This window comes from Xenopus tropicalis, chromosome 6 (assembly GCF_000004195.4).
Source record: "Xenopus tropicalis strain Nigerian chromosome 6, UCB_Xtro_10.0, whole genome shotgun sequence".
NCBI classification, from domain to species: Eukaryota; Metazoa; Chordata; class Amphibia; order Anura; family Pipidae; genus Xenopus; species Xenopus tropicalis.
Genome location: NC_030682.2, coordinates 54382297 through 54403190, shown reverse-complemented (window position 1 = coordinate 54403190; position 20894 = coordinate 54382297). Strand labels below are relative to the sequence as shown.

The following is a 20894-nucleotide window of genomic DNA, read 5'->3' as shown; positions in this document are numbered from 1 at the left end:
TTCACCACATAAATCCAGATCTCATTATGAAAACATAACTATCAGCTAGCCATCATCCTTTGTGTTTCTGGGTGCTTGAGACAGCCTGACGCATTTCTTTCTTTAAAGTTCAGGTGGGAGCTTATACCCCCCTCTAAACCACACGTCATTCTAGCTCATTGTTAAGACCCCTATAAATAGGCCTTTGTAAAGCTGCAAATTTCAGAGTGGGATTTGATAACAAGCAACATTTTATCAGATCTTTTACATCTTGGGAAGGACCTAGGTAAGAAATGTTTTATTCCTTAGCCTAACTACTGCATTGAATGCTGAGAATTTGGAAACACCAGGATCAGCACTATGAAAGTTCCTAATCTTAACGTGTTCAGTTCAGTATAAGTGTTCTACGATCATGGCATAAATGGCAGGCTTTGTTTGACTATGCATTAATTCAATTACTTATAGGAACAGGTCAGAGCCTAGGTAAGGCAGATATTTATTTGCTGTATGTGTTTCTAGTCAGCAGGAGAGTAAAGTAGCCGTACTATTGCGCGATTTGAGCGCAGGAATCAGCACCACAGACAGTTCCTTAATGCGGCGCATTGTTCCGACTGCCGCTCGCCGATCGCTCGCTGTGACCCTTCAATACTATGTACTTGATCGTCATACTTTTCTAACTTATGGGGTTAATGCCAGGCTTTTCCTTAACTATGCAATAATTGAGCGACATATAAAAAATACTACAGGTCAAAGGTGTTTGTTCTTACTGAGCTGCCCTGGGCCGGACGGCTAACAAAACCATAATTATCATGTAATACTAATGGGCTGATAAGAGATACCTACATGTGATAATGCTGATCGATGTGCAGCCATGCTCATGGACGTGTAGTAAGGGATTGAATTTAACAGATGGAATCGGTTTTAAACGGATTATACATCAGGAAAGGGCTGCGACCAGTGTCAACATTATAGATCTGGCCCAGCAGTGTAAATGATAATGTTTGGAGAAAGGATTTAGGCTATCTCTCTTAGGGGCTCAACATCCAGGAAGGCGATCTGCTGAGCAGAGAAAGGTAAGGAAGTGCAAGGCGGAAGGATATCCTAGATTCCTGCGCTGCGCTGCTGTTTGATTAATACGGGTAATGCAGAAAGCCTTGGGGCTGAAACAACGGGAACGTACGAACAGCAGACTTTTTAAAAAAAAAAAAAATATATAGTTTTTTTTGTAAAGGCAAATCGATATGGAACATCTGGGAAGGGTGTAACCAGACTGAGAAATACCTTTTTGCCAGTCATTTACTATATTAACTTCATTATGTTGAGACTACATTAGTTGTAATGATTTCACTTATATTTGACATGCATTGCAGATCTGTCAGTCCTTGGATCAGAAAATCTTGATTTCTGCATTATTAGGACAAGGAAAGTCAGAAGCAGGAAGGGATCCAGCACATTATCATGCATTGGTCTCCCTTTCTTTCAGATCCTTGTCTATTCATGGTCATATTTAGCATATTTTAAAGATAAATATGCTGGCTTATAAGGAAGATTTTGCTTTCCATATCTGCTTATAAAAGATAGCTTCCTTATCGCTTCTATACTGACAAAAAAGGAAAAACTGTCATCTATGGCTAATAGGGGTGCAGTTGCAGAATACTAAGAATATCTTTGGGAAGCTATTCTCCTTAAAAAGGACATCATTCATATATCATGTCATTCATGTTATTTGTTCCTTAAATATGTGTGTGTTCACTTGAGTAAAGTAATTAGCCACTGTTGATGTCAGTAGGCTTTTAATGCTTTTTCGTGAGACATTTAATACAGATGTGTTAAAATGTGCAGAGGTTAAAAGTTGGAATAGGGAAGCCGTGGTACTGTAGATTTTGGGAAACTATTCATTGTTGACCAGTTGGAGATCAGCTAAAGTTCATCAATATATGTAGTACCGAATATTGTGTTTTTTCTTGGTCTAGCCATTCTTTTGTGTTAGGGTTGCCACTGTAGGGTACAAAACCCTAGAATTATTAGTTTAGGAGAAGCAAAACAGTTTAAAAGAATTTAACATTTTAGGATTGTTGGTGCTTGGCGGCTGGTACCCAATATTACAAATCTGAAACCAAAAATATTTGGGCTAACCATTCAAATTAGACAGTAGTTGCATCACAGACCCCAAATGTGACATAATACTTTCAGGCTTCTGAAATGGCTTAGTCCTGAGTGGGACAGATAGTACTGTGTGATATATATATATATATATATATATTCTACAACTCTACATTAGTCTGTTTGTATAAACACAAACTAATATGATGATACAGCCCTTTTTAAGTATGAATAAGTAGGGCTGAAACTAGACGTAGGCATTAAAGGCATCTGCCTAGGGCACATCATTTTTTGGGAAATAATCGGGTTTGATAGCATCTGGTCTGTTTCCAACACTAAGGGGCAGATTTATCAAAATGTCAGTTTAGAGCTTAATACATAAAAACTCACCCACGTTCTATTCATTTCTATGGGATTTTTAGAAGTGTATTTGTCACATGGTGAGTTCTAACTTTCATCCATTGATAAATATGGTTGTAAAAATCCCATAGGAATGAATAGAACATGGGTGAGTTTTTATGTATTAACCTCTAAACTCACATTTTAATAGATCTGCCCCTATGTCTTCTGGAAAGGGGTAATGGTGTGATGGGACCATGGGTAGTGGGAGTATTATGGTCAAAGTGGGGGTTAGATAGCCACCATTGCCTTGGCTGCCAAAGCATTTTGGACCATCTCTGTCAGCAAGCTTTAAAAGCTGACAGCCATGTCTTCATGGAATTCTTAAGAAATCCATCTGTTTTAATGCATCACAGAAACTGAAGGCTGCACTTTAAATTACCCTGGCATGCAAGTAGTTACATGAATTTTTTTTACCCTATAAATATTTATTATATGGTGCTTTTTCTTGTTTTCCTTATATCCATTACATCTTTTATTTCCTAACACGGTTTTGTAATTCACTTACTGTACCTCTGCATGCAGCATGTGGGCTAGAACAATGAAATGGGCGAATCACATTAATTCTGTATGGGAAATGTGGATGTTGTCATTTTAGCAAGAGCAATACATTTTGATGTCCACACAAAGAAAGGATGAGTATTGTTTTTTCAGCTGAGGACATACTTAAAGTCACATATGAATAATTATGCAGAAGCAAAGGGAGGCAGGTAAGCAAGGAAATTAGCTCAGAAGGTATTCAGTCACACAGCATGTCAATCCAGATGTTGCAGAACTACTACGCCAAGCAATCTGACAATAACTCAACTATTGAAAAAAAAAAAAAAATTAAAGTCTGGGGCCCTTGCTCTACAACAGGGATACTCTACTTTCTGTTGCTATAACACAGGGACTTCTACCCCTTGATAATACTGGAGTTCTACAACTTGGCCGAAGGGAATAGACTGGGGAATCTTGGCCAGAATGAAATACATAGCCAAAGCAGATATATTTCAAAATGTATTTAAAGATGCCTTTTGCAAAGAGGATTAAATGTGAGCTAGGCAGCCTTCAGAAACATAGGTATTAGAAAATAAAACCGTTTAAGGGTTGTAATTCTGCAGCATCTTAAGTGAGGGTTTATGACCACCCTCTCACATGGAATTGACTAAAGGGTTAATTTACCAGTTGCTAACAGGTACAGGTAAATTACAGGCAAAAACATGTCCTTATAAACTTGATCCTGTTTATACACTTTACTCCATCATGTGGAGATAAGCAGATAAACTGAAAGGGCAGTCTTCAGGAAGGAAGGATTTGCAGTATACATCCATGTCACATATGTAATGGTTTTTAAGTTATTAAGTAAATATAATTGCTATTAAAAAAGCAGCATTTGTTCTTTTCTATTCTCTGCCCTGGTGGCTCTGGCGTTTGAAACAATGTAACACAAGGCAGCAGAATGACAGACCTGCCTTGCTGGAGGAGACTGGCTTTTGCAACATTGTTTAAAAAGTCATAACCAGCAAATGCTGCTTTCAATAGCAATTACATTTACAAATAACTTTTAAAGCACTAAAAATTTGTAATAAATTCATACTGGAAAGTTGCTTAGAACTATGTTTTCTTTTATTAGGCAAAAAGCTGTTATTAGGGTTGACATGTCCATTAACCTAATTTATATAATTGCTTAATTTGTGCTGCTTTTTTCTTTTGAATGTTATAGTCTGCATTACACAAAGCACAATTTACTCCTGAAACTAAGGGATTAAGAGATTACCATTATGAATTATGTACCTATCTTGCTCATACACAAGTGCTTGTGCACACTGCCATTACCTCTCATAAAGATCTTTTTCTTGCCAGTTGTATTGGCAAAGCTTCCTAATTATTTTTACAGTAAGACAGAATGATTGGAAATTGATATAGCTGGGTTTAAAATTCCTCACTGCAAAGACACAAACAAAAACAAGATTTATGTAAATCTTGCACCTCCATTTTGACTAAATCAATTATGTATTTAATAACTGTGGCGATTTTATGTAGTTGGCAAAGAGAGGCCCTTTGGAAGGATAGAGGTTAATTCAGGTAACTGTACAGGACACTATACACTTGGATGGCGCTTGTGTTGTATTTGTGCTCACACAACTGGAAGAACTTACTAGATATGTAAGAACTTGAAGAGTTAACTAAACTACAGATTTCCAGCTGTTTGTTTTTTGCTATAACTGCTACCAGCAAAAGGTGATGCAGAGGCAAGTTGTCACCTCTGTTATAAAGCTAACCATATTATATGCTGCTATACAGTGCTATTCTGTTCCATGTATGCCCATGTGTTGCCCGGTACTTCTAAATCCCTTTGAATAGTAATTTGATTACTTGTATAAACCAAAGTTACTGCAGCTCAGTTTTTAAGGGTAAAAATGTACTATTTCACCATTCTATGCCCAGTTGGCCTCATTAATATAGTCAAATGCACTCAGGGCATAGGCACTTTTTCATTTAGTGTGTGGCACCTTTCAGTTTCTCCATAGCAAGAAGCTTGCTCTTTGCAGCTCTTGATTTCTCTGCCTGGCAGTAAAATATACAGTATGCACATTCAATTCTAAGACCACAAAAGGCAATCATTTAACAAAGCAAGTGGAGGATGCTGAAGGGCTAGTGTCGGACTTATTTCCCCCAGAGTGAAATGAATCTATGAGCTGATAGCATAAAGCTTAGCATGTGTGGTGATGCTTCTTTTTGCGTCAGCTTGTGCAAACAGATGAGAGCGAGGGGAAGTATATAAGGTTCAGCAGCAGTACAAGAGGCAGTATAACCATCTGCACAGAGCACATAACCACATTAGCTTCTGCTTGGGAAAAGCATTGCCATTTGGAAGGTAAGAAATAAAATTCAGAATATTAATACAAATATTGGCTTTTTCAAGGTGGTTTTAGGTTTATTATGCTTTGTTGACCATATCCATAGCTTGATATTTGCATAAGCAAACTCTGCTTAGTTACATTTAAAGCTACTGGCATACAGTAGTTGTTTTCTAATGGTGTATTTACAAAGTTTATTCTGTAATTTGTGATTTTAATTGACTGTCAACACTATCATGTATTTAAGCGCTGGAAAAAGTACAACCAGTGTAAAGGCTTTGATTCTAATAGAGGAAGCACAGAAATGAATAATAGGAATTTACTTGCTTGATTTTCAGTTAATATTTTTTAAGATTTCAGTTTAGAAGGTTTGTTAATTTTGTGTGGTTCGAAAAGCATTTTCGGTCCTGCCTTACACTATAACACCTATATAGGGTGTTGAACCACTGCAGCTTTTTTTCCAAACATATAGGAGAATTTTTAATTCAGCTCACATCACCTAGGCTTTGTATACCAAGGGTTTATTATTTACACAATTTTAACCCATTTACACATTTTTCTGGGGGTAGGTGGACTAAAAGAACACTGTTAAATGTTTATGTTTAAAATTGGAATGAAATGATTTAAAAGTAGCCAGGTACACAACATTATCTAAGGGATACCTTTGGCATCGTAAATCTAAGCAGTGGGTAGAATAGGTATGCTGGGACAAGAGGTAGCTGCAGAGGGACTTTTAAAGTTAAATGTATTAACATAATGTATAGAAATGTTTGCAACTTTTATATTATGAGTATTACAATTTTAGCATATTGTGAGTCAAGACACTTTAATCCAATTGAATCCTGAGCAATCGCGAGTCTTATGATTAAGCTGCTATAGTTTAGCCATTGTTTTCTAATATCATTTACTGCATGTATATAATTAATATGAAGCCAGCATATAGCTGGAATAAAATACTTTATCTTGCAAAACAGTCAGTCGTAATATTACATTCACAATGAAGGGGCACATTTAGAAACTCAGCTGTCCCTGCTGAGTAAGTACTGCAGTATTTTACTGGTTCTTGTTCTGACCTTCCTCAAGGTTTTAGTCCAGTGATGCCCAACAAGTAGCTCACAAGTAACATGTTGCTCCCCAACTTCTTGGATGTTTCTCCCAGTGGCCTTAAAACAGGTGCTCATTTTTTAGTTTTTGACGTGGCAAGTTTTGGAGGAATAAAGACCATGTGTACTGCCAAACAGTCTGCCAGTCCACATTGGACTACCAAATAATCAACCACAACCCTTGTTGGGCACCCCTATGGACTTTTTTTAATGCTTGTATTGCTCCCCAACTTTATTTTATGTTTAAATGTGGGTAAAAAAGGTTGGAAACACCTGTTTTAGTCTATTCTTCCAGCTTGTTTTACTTATTTACCACCCTGTGTAAAACTAAAACATTGCTCCTAAGATACTTTAAAGGATCTATTATCCAGAATACTATACTTGGGTCCTGAGGTTTGCTGAATCATGGATTCTTCCCCTAATTTGGTTTACCATACCTTTACTCTGCTAAAATCATTTAAACAATAAATAAACCCAATAGAATTGATTTGCCACCAATATGGATTCAAGTAGAAGTATGACGTACTGTTTTATTACTATAGAGAATTTTTTTTTACAAATTTGAATTATATGACTAAAATTGAGTCTATGGCAGATGACAGTCCTGTAATTCAGAGCTTTCTGGATAATGGGTTTCTGGATTGTACATTAATATTGTTATATATCTCTGATTCTTAAAATTGATGCTGAATTACAACTTCCAGTATCCCTAGAAGGCTGCATGTTGGATGCCTGACTCAGATATAATCTACAACAATGGTTCTCAGTTCCTTGAATAAACAACACCAGTAAGATACATTTTCTAAATATAGAGTGGTGCAAACAGATTTTTCCCACTGTTTTGACAAATATTATCCACCGAATATGATATCCGTAGAATGGTGTCATGTTCCAAATAACTTTTATATTTTCAAGATTTTAGATTTTTTTTTGTCACCATAGGACTACAAGTTGCAAAAGGTATAATTTCATAATAACATCTTAGGGTTATAAAGCCTTATCTGAGGTGAGTATGCTGGGACTCGTAGTTATAGAAAAAATAGGCAAAATAATGTGTCTTACATAGTGGTCACTACTCAAATGGAGTCACTGGTGCAATGGTTTACCTATTACCATTAATTAGTACATAAATATCCAAGCACTATATTTACAGAACTCCTCTCTAACACCTCACACATCTAATCTGGTGGAGCAATCACTGAAAAAAACAATAACAATTATTATTCCAAATACAAACGTCTTTATTCCCAAACATTCTTCTTTTCAGAAGAATTTCAGAATTCAGGTTGCAAGAATAATGAATTGTAAGCTGAGTAGAGGGTATAAAAAAAACTACAACAAAGAAATAATGAGTAACCATGAGCTACTTTGTTTTGATGACTCTCCACTGAAACACTTTTAAACAAGAAAGAAATTCAACCCAAATATAACCCCATTACAGGTATTAGAAGGTGTCCACATAGTCCAATATATTCATTTGTCCAACACGTACTGTGTAGAGTAACTTTGCCTTTAGCCCAGCTTACTGTCTTATCTATACTGACTCTGATGGCATCATGTATCCTTTGAAAACAGCATGAAAAGTGCCACATGTACTGCAGTTATAATAGTATGGACTTTGTGGAAACCTTTTAACTCTGCATCTACTCTTCATGAACTAAAACTGCAAGACTATAAAAATGTACCAGGTTTCTGTGGAGTGCCAGTAACATAACTGTATATTTTTTAAAAATAAAATTGAATGTAGAGTGCTGCTTACGCAGTTGTAATATATAGAAGTGACTAAGGAGTTACAAACATAATTCTGTACTCCAGAGAAGCACAGTCAGAAATAGCAGTTACTTCTACTGCAAAGCAAAGAAACCAGTTTATTTGCAGTGGTAGAATGGTTAGTATTGCTGTCTTTCTGTAGTGGGGTGCTAGGATCACTTATGAGCAAGGTATGACCTACATACATGTTTGTGTTGGTTTTCTCCCACAGTCCAACACCCTACTGGTAGTAGGTTAATTAGTTCTTGATGAAATTGACTTAGACTGTGAGTTCCACTGGGATAGGGACTAGGAGCGAATATGCACTATATATAAAATGTTGGCAATCTTTAATTAACAAATAATATTTTTGTAGGTTTTAGAATATGAAAATAACTATCTATATAGCCAATATATGTATACATAAAATAAATAATTTACTAAATTATAATTTACATTTACATATAGGTATGGGATCCCTTATCCGGAAACCCATTATCCAGAAAGCTCCAAATTACATAAAGGCTGTCTCCCATAGACTCCATTATAAGCAAATAATTCTAATTTTTAAAAATGATTCCCCTTTTCTCTGTAGAAATAAAACCATACCTTGTACTTGATCCCAAATAAGATATAAATAATCCTTATTGGATGCAAAACAATCCTATTGGGTTTAATTAATGTTTTATTGATTTTTTAGTAGAATTAAGGTATGCAAATCCAAATTATGGAAAGACCCCTTATCTGGAATACCCTTGGTCCCGAGCATTCTGGATAATGGGTCCTATACCTGTATATATTTTAAATGGTTTTGACGAAACTCTGTTAATTTTTTCCCCTTAGCAATGTACAGTGGGATATGCATCTGTTTATTACTTGCTGTGCTCTCGGTAAGCTCAAAAGCACATGAAACAACAGGCTCTTTGAGTGACGATGCAGTGGGTACTGAAATGGACCAGCTGAACCTTTCACAGTTTCCACGATATGCCCGGGCATCCTCTGCTGGCCAGAAAAAATCTTTTCAACGCGCTGACGGCGACCAAAGATCTAACATTGGAAACGTGCTGGTCAAATATCTGCAGCAAAGCAGGAAAGGTAAGGTTAGGCAGCATAGATTTCTTTCTGCCTTGTCAGTGGCACAGTACTGTGCTTGCCATAAAGAATTATCTTGCTTGCACTACACAGGGTATGGTGGGGCTTCTACACCCTATCATTTATTATAGTCTGTGACAGGGCACTACAGTCCAGGTTCTCCTGGTACCTCTGAGCTACAACAGTATAGTATACTGTTATACTGCCCTTTGTTTTTCAGAAGAAAGCACATGGGAGGTTTTTTCAAGTCTAACCTAAAGAATGGTAATTAGAGTTTTAGTAGATCAGAGCTTCACATAAGTTGTTCAAAGGTTTCTATTACGTATATTACATATGATGCAGGTTTCTCAAAAAAAAATCTTTTAATGTCCTCCATAGCCATCCTACATTAATGATGCAAAATCATTAATGTTACAACATTTTCAGCATTTTTGAATAATGTACTTACATTTTAGGTTACATTAGTTTAACTTACTCAAGCTGCTGCACAACTAAATTACAGGAGTTGCTAGCCAGAAACTCCAGACAGGCCGGAACTAGGGGTAGGCAGAAGAGGCTCATATCTAGGGCACAGTGGAGGCGAGCACTAGGCACTTGCCACGTCTTCTTGTCTTCTTGCATTGCCCCACTCCCCACCATTCTGTAACTTTGAAGCCAGAAGGAGTAGGGGCATTTATCATCACTATAACGGGGGGGGGGGTTTGCAGGGAAGGGTGTCATCGAGGGTGGCCTATTAGTTTTAGTTTTGCCCCAGATGCAAGTACCCTGTGCTGATAAATTCCACCTCTCAATACAGCAGACGATTGCTTGCATTGTGCCTGAGTCTGAGCTTTCAGAAGGAGTCAGCGCTACACATTAAAACTGCTTTCAGATAACCTATAGTTACTCCTGTGCCCATGTAACTGGAGGAGTCCCAAGCCGGACTTGGATTTCTTACTATTGAGTGTTATTCTGATATCTACTCGGAGCTGCTATCTTGCTACCTTCCCATTGTTCTGCTGATCGGCTGGGGGGGGGGGTGGTATCACTCCAGCTTGCAGCAGTAAAGTGAAACTGAAGTTTCCAGAGCACAGGTCACATGGCTGTGGTAGCCTGGGAAATGAGGAATATGGCTAGCCCCATGTAAAATTTCAAAATAAAATACAGGTATAGGACCCGGGTTTGCAGGGGAGGGTGTCATCGAGGGTGGCCTATTAGTTTTAGTTTTGCCCCAGATGCAAGTACCCTGTGCTGATAAATTCCACCTCTCAATACAGCAGACGATTGCTTGCATTGTGCCTGAGTCTGAGCTTTCAGAAGGAGTCAGCGCTACACATTAAAACTGCTTTCAGATAACCTATAGTTACTCCTGTGCCCATGTAACTGGAGGAGTCCCAAGCCGGACTTGGATTTCTTACTATTGAGTGTTATTCTGATATCTACTCGGAGCTGCTATCTTGCTACCTTCCCATTGTTCTGCTGATCGGCTGGGGGGGGGGTGGTATCACTCCAGCTTGCAGCAGTAAAGTGAAACTGAAGTTTCCAGAGCACAGGTCACATGGCTGTGGTAGCCTGGGAAATGAGGAATATGGCTAGCCCCATGTAAAATTTCAAAATAAAATACAGGTATAGGACCCGTTATCCAGAATGCGCGGGACCAAGGGTATTCTGGATAAGGGGTCTTTCCATAATTTGGATCTCCATACCTTAAGTCTACTAAAGAATTAATAAAATATTAATTAAACCCAATAGGATTGTTTTGCATCCAATAAGGATTATTTATATCTTAGTTGGGATCAATTACAAGGTACTGTTTTATTACTACAGAGAAAAAGGAAATCAGTTACAAAATTCTGAATTATTTGATTAAAATGGAGTCTATGGGAGACGGGCTTTCCGTAATTCGGAGCTTTCTGGATAACGGGTTTCCGGATAAGGGGTCCGATACCTGTATAAAAAAAATCTGTTTGCATTTTTAAAAACAGATTTCAGTGCCAGATTCTGCTACAGAAGCTCTAATAACTGATGCATTTAAAAAAACAAAACAAAACATGTTTTCCCATGACAGTATTCCTTTAATTACCACTGAAAGCCAGTTACTTAAAGGGGATAAAAACCCACTAACTAAATTTGCCTTTTTTGTCCCTTTTTGGGTCTTTAAATAATTCAGCATACCCTAAATGATTAACAGGCTTGTGAAGAAGCATGCAGGGCTAAATTCTGCTACATTGTTTCAAGTGACAGCTGTGCAGAAAACTACTGAGCATGCCTAGCTCTCTTGTAAGAGTTGTTACGTTATCTCCATCCATTTATTTTCTATAAGGCTCCATAGAATGCTACATTTACTTTAAGTACTCTTTAAATTATTCTTCAGATAAGGTTATTTGGCCTGGGCAACTGAGCCTGCTGCAGGGGTTAGGTATCTCAGTGGGCTTTGCCTCTTCTTAGTGAAACCATATAAAATCTGCACAAAATGAAGCCACACAGAGATTGTTTGTTTCAGTTGGTGTAACTCTCAGAGCATACTCTACTCTCTACACTATATACGTGAGAGATCAGAATCACCAACCTGCGCCTTACTTCCTTGCTCACATTAACTCTGTCCCGAACCAAGTCCCTAATGTTCTTCAGGCATCTGAAGATTATCTTGAGAATCCTGTTTTGGGTGCAACCCTCCCCCCAAAAGTTGAAATCTTTAAAAGACAAATCCTCACCCGTTGCCACTTTGTCCAAACATTTGCTACATAATCCCATAACCCCATATGGTTTATTAAAAATGGTCACAATTGCAATTCAGCCTCTGAGGTAATTCACTGTTGAGCACTGTGGCTGCCATTTTGTTTCTGTTTGCATCACATAGGCATCACAGTTTCCTTCTATCCCCTGGCCCCTTACCCTGCATGGTAAGCAACATAATCTAAAGCAAGACCAGCAGAGCAAACAAATTAGTAATCTTGAACTTGAGTCTGGAGGTGGATAGTGGGGCCAATATAATGCTAGTGTCATCATTCTGTCTTACAGCAGCAAGTATGCATGCACGGAATGAGCTTATGTGCATCAGGTATAGATCTAAGCTCAATGAAAAAGACATAGCCAAACTCTTTGATGCATCCTTCAGATAGTTAAATACTGAAAATGCATGCACATAGTAACAGATTGGTCAGAACACAAACTTTTTTTATTTGCTTTTTTTAGGTAAACATCATACATTTTTGGAATTTCCCTGTCCTTTAAAAATGGCAGTAATATCTATCTCTGTTTTCCAATCTTTGCATTGCCAGACAGCAATAAATCTGTGTAATGTAACTAATACATTTAGCAATTTATAGTTTTCATCTGCCAGTTTTGTTAAATACTGTGTTTCCAGATTTGATGTTAATCAAGCACTTCATATATTATGTAATATTATGAATTCAAATTAAAAATAATGAAACAAGCAAACAAACAATAAATAAAAGCAAGAACTGACATTACTTTGGGATATACTTCCTCATGTGTGTGCATAGAACACCCCGCACTCCATTTTACAATATATAGCAGTGCTGTCCAACTTCTGCCGTGCCGAGGGCCGGAATTTCTCTCGCATACATGGTGGAGGGCCGCTAATGGAAGCCAGTTTTGGCCACTCCCCCATTTTAAACCACACCCACTTCAACCATCATTCATATGTTAAAGAATTATATTATGTTATATTAAGACATACCCTTAAATCTATATGCCTCCTCCCCTGTGGATAGCACAGCAACCCCCAGCATATAATTACACACCTTAGGGACCATTTAATGTCTATTTCCAACTGCTAACAAACTCCCAGAACAAACCCCTGTCAGGTTCACCTCCCACAGGCAGCATAGGGTAGGCAGAGTATGGCACACACAGGCAGCACTCTGCCTACCCTATGCTACCTGTGTGTGCCATACTCTGCCTGCCCTATGCTGCCTGTGTGTGCCATACTCTGCCTGTCCTATGCTGCCTGTGGGTGCCATACCCTCCCTGCCCTATACTGCCTATGTGCCATACTCTGCCTACCCTATGCTGCCTATACACAGGTAGCATAGGCCAGGCAGTACAAACAATGTCTGAGGTGTGAACAGGGGAACAATGTGGGTAATTACAGCCTGAGCCTGAGGTGTGAACACTGCAGGGGGTGAACAATGCAGAGATTAAAAGGTGTGAACAACACAGGGGATTACATATTTAAACAATGCAGAGGGATTACAGCCTGAATCTGAGGTGATAACCATGCAGGGGGCCAGTTAATCTCAGTACTGACACCATTTAAAGCTAACACAAAGTTAAGGCATTAAAGCAGCCAGACAGGTGGGGGGGCCACACAGAGGGGGGTCGAGGGCCGCATGCGGCCCGCGGGCCGCCAGTTGGACAGCACTGATATATAGGATGCAAAATCCAGCTTTTAAGAAAGCTGAAAATCAAGGGGGGAAGATTTTTGCTTGGTTTTGTGCTATTTAGCTTACAGCAACTTAACATATTGTTATATACAACTGTAGGTTAGCGCTGAAAGGACATTTTTTCACCATACATTATCCAAATGCATTGTAGTAATTAAGAGCAATGGCAAAGACATCTTTCTTCGCACATAATAAACCTTAAAGATGTAAACACCATACAAGAGAGAAGAGAAAGAGGGCAATTAAATCCATATAACAAGTTGGTGTAAAGCCTTAGGTCTCATGTCTGTCAAGTGCACTGAGCAAAGAGCAATTTCAAGCTCAATTTTTTCCAAGAATTCTGGTGTCATTGTGTCACAAAGAGGAAATACAATTTCACTGCACCTACCACAATTACAGTATATCTGAGTGCTTCATAGCAAATCAGTGCATTTGCTCAGTCTGCCTGAAGACATTTCCAGTGTTTGCTTGTGTCATTTTTCAGTATTCGGCGTGCAAGTGATATGTGTGCCCTATTCTTTTGCCACTGAACTGTACTCCCTAGTCAGGAGGTGACGGTTGCTCCAAGGTTCCCCTGCATCAATAGGTGCAGCAAGGCTTAATGCGGAATGGAAAACATGAGGGACTGAGTTGTGCCTAGCACAACTATATATATAAGTCCTAGGAGTGCAAGTAATAAAAGTGATTTTACATGCAGGCCCGGATTTGTGGTGAGGCCACAAAGGCCTGGGGCCTAGGGCGGCACAAATTTAGGCGCTTGCGTCGGCTCGCGCGCGGGGGGGGGCCTAGGGGCGCCCGGATTTGAAATCCGGCACTGTTTACATGCAACTGACTGCGGGGAAATTGTGGGGACCGTAACTGCACTTGTGGGAGTAAATGAGCCCTTTTGTCATTAATTGGTAGACTTTTCTGTGCGTGCAGTTTCTGCCAGTTTCCATGTAACAAGATGGTATTTATTGGAATGTGCTCAATAATACAGGTATGGGATCTGTTATCTGGAAACCCACTATCCAGGAAGCTCTGAATTACAGGAAGGCCATCTCCCATTGGCTCAATTTTAATTAATAATTCTAATTTTTAAAAATGATTAGCTTTTCCTTTGTAATAATAAGACAGTATCTTATACTAAGATATAAGTAATACTTATTGGAGGCAAAACAATCCTATTGAGAATAATTAATGTTTAAATGATTTTTAGTAGACTTAAGGTATAGAGATCCAAATTATGGAAACATCCCTTATCCTGAAAGCCTCAGGTCCAAAACATTCTGGATAACAGGTTCTATACCTGTACCTTTGGTTAATTCACTTCTTGGTTTAAACATAGACATAATATGACCCTGGAGGTCATTTCCACTTTTAAAACACAAAAGATTTGACCGGCACACAGATGCTGACAAAAAGGCCCACCCCCGAAACATTGTATGTTATGGAATAAATGCAGGGGAGATCCCTGCCTTGCAGAGTACTGTGTTCCAGTCAAATGTAATCTGTTTTAGACTGTGCATCGGACAGTACGTGAAGGTGCACTTGTTACTGTAATTTCCACATCTAAGCCATACCTGTGCGTCTGTTTGTAGTCTACTGCACATATATTTATTACTGTATGTGTATTTCAGCACGAGATATCCCCATCATTTTTCTAAGAAGCTCCTGCAAAAACAAAGTGCATTTTACTCTGCAGTTTAAAATATTTTTAAAAGTTCATATAAACACTTCACCCCATGCACCACCACTAGGATTACCCAAACTTCTGTATGCAGGACTGGGTTATTTAACCATAATTATGAGCTTTTGTTAGCAATATGAGCATACAGGTAGTTGCAATAGATTCTCTGCCACTAGATGTCAGCCTAATACACACTTTGTAATTTGTTTTGATTGCATTCACTCAGTGCCATAATATAAAAAGTCAATAGTACGCATTTTTTTATTGTTAAAGATAGTTCTATTGGATATGTACTGTATGTTTGATATAAACATGCACAATCCTTCCTGCACAGACATACCTGTGTGTTCATTTGCCAGTTTCATAGTGTATGAGATTTAGGTACTGGCTTAAGTCAGGTTACACCATTAAATTTTACAGGACCCCAATATACATGTCAATCAACAATGATTAATGTAGTCTGTTCTGAGGGGGGAACATGTGACTATAAATTTATATAAAAAAAAAGTTCTTGTGTCTCTATCAACACAAAATCCACGCTCAAAAGCTGAAAGCAAACAATAAATCAAATGGTAAATCAAAATTTAACTCAAAATCTATCTAAAGACTAAAGTATACAAAAAAAATTAATATGAACGATGAAATTCGTACCAAATTAAACAATAAGGTCCGGGTGTGAACACCCCGAACCTAGCACAAATATTTAGAGCTAAGGCTCGTGAAGTCCAATGGTAATCAATTCCACTCACCCAGGTCCCGAGGTGGTCCGGGTGCTCAGGGCCCCGAACCCGTAGCCAAGGTAGTGATTCCAATATTCTAACGAAAGAAGCTCCAAGCACGCCGGATTAAAAAGGATAAAACTTCATCTTTATTAGTCCATTAGGATACAGGTACCTAACGCGTTTCGTGCGCGTGCGCACTTAGTCATAGGCATGCTTGGAGCTTCTTTCGTTACAAAATCCACGCACTATGTAGAAATTTAGTTTGGTTCCTCAGATTACAGATAAATCCAGGTCTATAAAATTTTTGTTGTATTTTTGCTCACGTTTTGATACCTTTTTCATCACTTGTCAGCTGAGTTTGTTTTAATTTTGCTGTTTAGCAGGTCCTTCTGGGAGATATGTTGTCCTGCCAAACCGACCTGTTTTTGATCAACCTCATCGAATAAATGACAGAGACTACATGGGTTGGATGGATTTTGGCCGCCGCAGCGCTGAAGAATATGAATATTCCTCATGAAAATCCCAAATATCTAAAATTAGCCCCTGTTTTTGAACAGATGAAATAAAGTCATTTGTTGTCTTTACAAATCAGTGTTTTAAATATACATATTTATGACTCTGCTGTATATTGTGTGTTAAAATTTACAATGCACTTTACATATGCAGAATTTCTCGAAAAATTAAATTTTTATTTATTACATGATTGTTCCTTATAACACACTGTTGCTATACTAAACTAAAATTATTTTGTTTATGACCTTTTGATGGTATTACATAATAAACTGTAGATGGCCATGAACTACTACTACCTATTCTTCCAGAATAAAGGCCTATTAGTGTTGGACTAAGCCACCTGGGCCCCCACCCTTGCAACATTAGGATGCAACCAGAGGTAAATATTATAGGTATTATATAGGCATATTGCAGATATAAATTTGAATTTTCCTTGGCTTGCAGACCAGTCTAACAGTGCCGTAATAGCCCAACAGTGACTAGAGGTTGCTGGGTAGCAAATTCTACTGTTCTCCTTTGCCACCCTTATAGCCTTCAAGAAGATTCATTTATTTCACATGTACGGAAACTGTGTAACAGTCTGGATCCCTATTAGACCCCATGTGCTTCTGGGTGTTTTCAATCTTTCTTTGTGTCACTTGTAAATCTATAGTGCTGTCTGATTAACTGAGCGGCCTTACATTTATTTTTTGTGATCGATTATAAAAATGCCAATGGGTCAAGATAACTTACTTAACCCTTTTACTGCCAGCCATTTTGGTCAAAGCGGAACTTGTATTGCCAGACAGTTTTTAAACATTTTGCACTGTTTCACTTTAGGGGCCTTTCCTCGGGGGGACTTTAAGTTTACCCAGGAAAACAATATATCGTTTTTTTCAGAACAACCTAAGCTTTCAAAATATGGTAGAATTTTTGTGTAATTCCAATTCTGTAACAAGATATAGGCTTCTAAATGTCTAAAAATGCAAAAAAAAAATCAAATTTTCCATAATATAATCACACATACCAGAAACAAAAATTATTTTATGCACGAATATACAACTGATTTGGAAAGTCCCATGTCTCCTGAACGTGCCAATACCAAATATATATAGTTTTATGGAGATTTCTCACTTGTATAGGTCAAAAACTCCCAGCAGTACACTACCAAATTTCCAAAGCACTGCTCCAGAAAGCTGCATACTTTAGATTTCAAGGCCAAAAATTCCATTAACAGAAGGTTTATCCCAGAAAATTGTACATTTTTGGAAAGAACAGATTCTGGGGAATACAGAATAGGCACAACTGTCTGTCTACTCCAAACTATCATGTCTCAATGCTTTCCTAAAGTTATTGGTTTTTATCAAAATTTGTGATTTTTTAAAAAAATCGCTTCAAAGCTTCCAGTCTATAGTATCTTATCTCCTACAGGTCATAAAGTAACCAAATAAAACACCCTAAATATGAACGCCAGGGGTCCACTGAACAGTTTGATGCCCAATATGTACAGGTTTACTTAAGTATGTGGCATGTAGGGGCCCCAATGTGAACTAAAATGGGTACCCATGTGTTTCTACTCCAAAGTACCAAGCCGCACAGCTTTTCTAAAGTTAGCAATTTTGATGACATTTCCAAAAATCCCCTCAAAGCTTCCACTTTGCAGCATGTTATCTCCCACATACCATTAGGTACCAAGATTAAACACCCTGAATTTGAACACCAGGGGTCCACTGAACAGTTTGATGCCCAATATGTATAGGTTTACCTAAGTATTTGGCATGTAGGGGCCCCAATGTGAACATACCCCCATATGTACTGTCATTTCTGTCATTTCAGCTCCTGCAAAATCAACACATTTACATCATTATATGTGGGATAAAGCTAGTAAAAAGTACGCTCACCCCAGAAAGTCATATATTTTTGGAAAGTACACATTCCCCCGAATCTAAAATGGGTACCCATGTCTTTCTACTCCAAAGTACCAAGCCACACAGCTTTTCTAAAGTTAGCAATTTTGATGACATTTCTAAAAATCCCCTCAAAGCTTCCACTTTGCAGCATCTTATCTCCCACATAGCATTAGGTACCAAGATAAAACACCCTAAATATGAACGCCAGGGGTCCACTGAACAGTTTGATGCCCAATATGTATAGGTTTACCTAAGTATATGGCATGTAGGGGCCCCAATGGGAACATACCCCCATATGATCTATCATTTCAGCTCCTGCAAAATCAACACATTTACATCCTTTATGTGGGATAATACTACAAAAAAAGTACACTCACCCCAGAAAGCCATATATTTTTGGAAAGTACACATCCCCCCGAATCTATAATGGGTAAACATTTCTTCTTGCTTTAAAGTACCAAGCTGTAAAGCTTTCCTAAGTTTGCAGATTTATATGACATTTCGAAAATCGGCCTAAAATGTTGCAATTTGCCGCATTTATCTCACACAATTTCTTGCGTACAAAGGCAAGTCACCCCAAATAGGAACACCAGAGGTCTACTGAACAGTTTGATGCCCAATATGCATAGATATACCAAAGTCTGCGGTATGTACTGAACCCAAAATGAAAATAACGCATAAGGATTTCTCGCCTGCCAGCTCAGCTTTTGCACACAGAGCCCCCTGTCAGTATATTATGTGCTGAAACTTCCCCTAACTATACAGTGACCCCCACAAAACCATATATTTTTGGAAAGTACACATTCTGACAAATCCAACAAGGGTAAAGAGTCCTTTCTACACCAAAGTACCAATCTGCAGAGCTTTCCTAAAGTTATTGGTTTTTATGACATTTCAGAAAATCGCCTAAAAATGTTGCAATTTGCCGCATTTATCTCACACAATTTCTTGCGTACAACGGCAAGTCACCCCAAATAGGAACACCAGAGGTCTACTGAACAGTTTGATGCCAAATATGCATAGATATACCAAAGTCTGTGGTATGTACTGAACCCAAAATGAAAATAGCGCATAAGGATTTCTCGCCTGCCAACTCAGCTTTTGCACACAGAGCCCCCTGTCAGTGTATTATGTGCTGAAACTTCCCCTAACTATACAGTGACCCCCACAAAACCATATATTTTTGGAAAGTAGACATTCTGACAAATCCAACAAGGGTAAAGAGTCCTTTCTACACCAAAGTACCAATGTGCAAAGCTTTCCTAAATTTATTGGTTATTTTGACATTTCAGAAAATCGCCTAAAAATGTTGCAATTTGCCGCATTTATCTCACACAATTTCTTGCGTACAAAGGCAAGTCACCCCAAATAGGAACACCAGAGGCCTACTGAACAGTTTGATGCCCAATATGCATAGATATACCAAAATCTGCGGTATGTACTGACCCCAAAATGAAAATAGTGCATATGGATTTCTCGCCTGCCAACTCAGCTTTTGCACACAGAGCCCCCTGTCAGTGTATTATGTGCAGTAACCCCCCATAACTATACAGAGACACCCAGAAAACCATATATTTTTGGAAAGTACACATTCTGATGAATTCAAAATAGGTAAAGTTATTTTTGTACACCAAAGTTACACCTGGCAAAGCTACGCTAAAAACAGATTAGGAACACTTATACAGGGATAAAATGTGCAAATCAGTGAAACAACAAAATAAGTCACATGACAGTGTAATTAGTGGTCAGAATATCTGATCCAATAGTCACGCTATCAAAATAAACAGTTTTTAGGTAAAAGAAACTAAAAACAAAGTGGTAAAATGAAAAAAACAAAACAAAACAAAAAAAAAAACCAAAGTGTTTGTGTATACATGTTTGTACATGTGTAAAAGTTGTGTGATAGTGTGTAAGTGTGTATATGAGTGTAAATAAGTGTATAAAAGTGTGAAAAATGAAAAAAAAACAAAAATGCTAAAATGTGTGCTGTAAGTGTGTGTAAATGTATGTAAGTGTGTATAAATGTATGTAAATGTGTGTCTAAGTGTGTAAATGCAAGAATAAAAAAAAAGTCCTTACCTGTCCTGAAGACCCGATCGCTCCTCTTCAGTTGGGCTGGTGCTGGGGGGGAAGTAGGAAGCAGCAGATGCGATGCGATCGCGTCTGCTGCTTCCTGGAGGGTCCTGCGACCCGATCGATCGCAGGACCCTCATGACAGCCCCCCTGGCACATTGCCCAGGGGGGCTGTCATTGTTAGAAGCTCTCTGCAGCGGCGGCATATGCCGCCGCTGCAGAGAGCAGCACTTAAATGCCAACAACGTATGGGACACGTCGTTGGCGTTTAAGCCCTTTTACTGCCACGACGTATCCCATACGTCGTTGGCAGTAAAAGAGTTAAACGACATTAAGGTTGATTCAGAATGCTAAATACAAAGGCTGCAATTT

General features: G+C 38.4%; 1 protein-coding gene across 4 annotated transcripts; it reads left to right on the top strand.

Moving 5' to 3' along the window:
• Nucleotides 1-182: 182 nt before the first annotated feature.
• cck (cholecystokinin) lies at nt 183-16745 on the top strand. 4 transcript variants are annotated; one of them, XM_031904545.1, is made up of 3 exons: nt 183-265; nt 9020-9271; nt 16431-16745. In XM_031904545.1, the coding sequence occupies exons 2-3, from the start codon at nt 9022-9024 to the stop codon at nt 16562-16564; spliced, it is 384 nt and encodes a 127-aa protein (XP_031760405.1). In that variant the 5' UTR covers nt 183-265; nt 9020-9021; the 3' UTR covers nt 16565-16745. The 4 variants fall into 4 exon arrangements, with proteins under 4 accessions (XP_031760405.1, XP_004915416.1, XP_031760404.1 ...); XM_004915359.3 differs by having other exon boundaries at nt 184-265; nt 16428-16745; XM_031904544.1 differs by lacking the exon at nt 183-265 and adding an exon at nt 5236-5341.
• Nucleotides 16746-20894: the final 4149 nt, after the last annotated feature.

What these genes read in the sequence shown, in the direction of transcription:
- cck (XM_004915359.3), top strand. Translation starts at nt 9,022, where the DNA reads ATGTACAGTGGGATATGCATCTGTTTATTACTTGCTGTGCTCTCGGTA. An exon ending in TCTGCAGCAAAGCAGGAAAG is followed by an intron (nt 9,272 to 16,427) that starts GTAAGGTTAGGC and finishes TTTGCTGTTTAG; the next exon opens with CAGGTCCTTCTGGGAGATAT.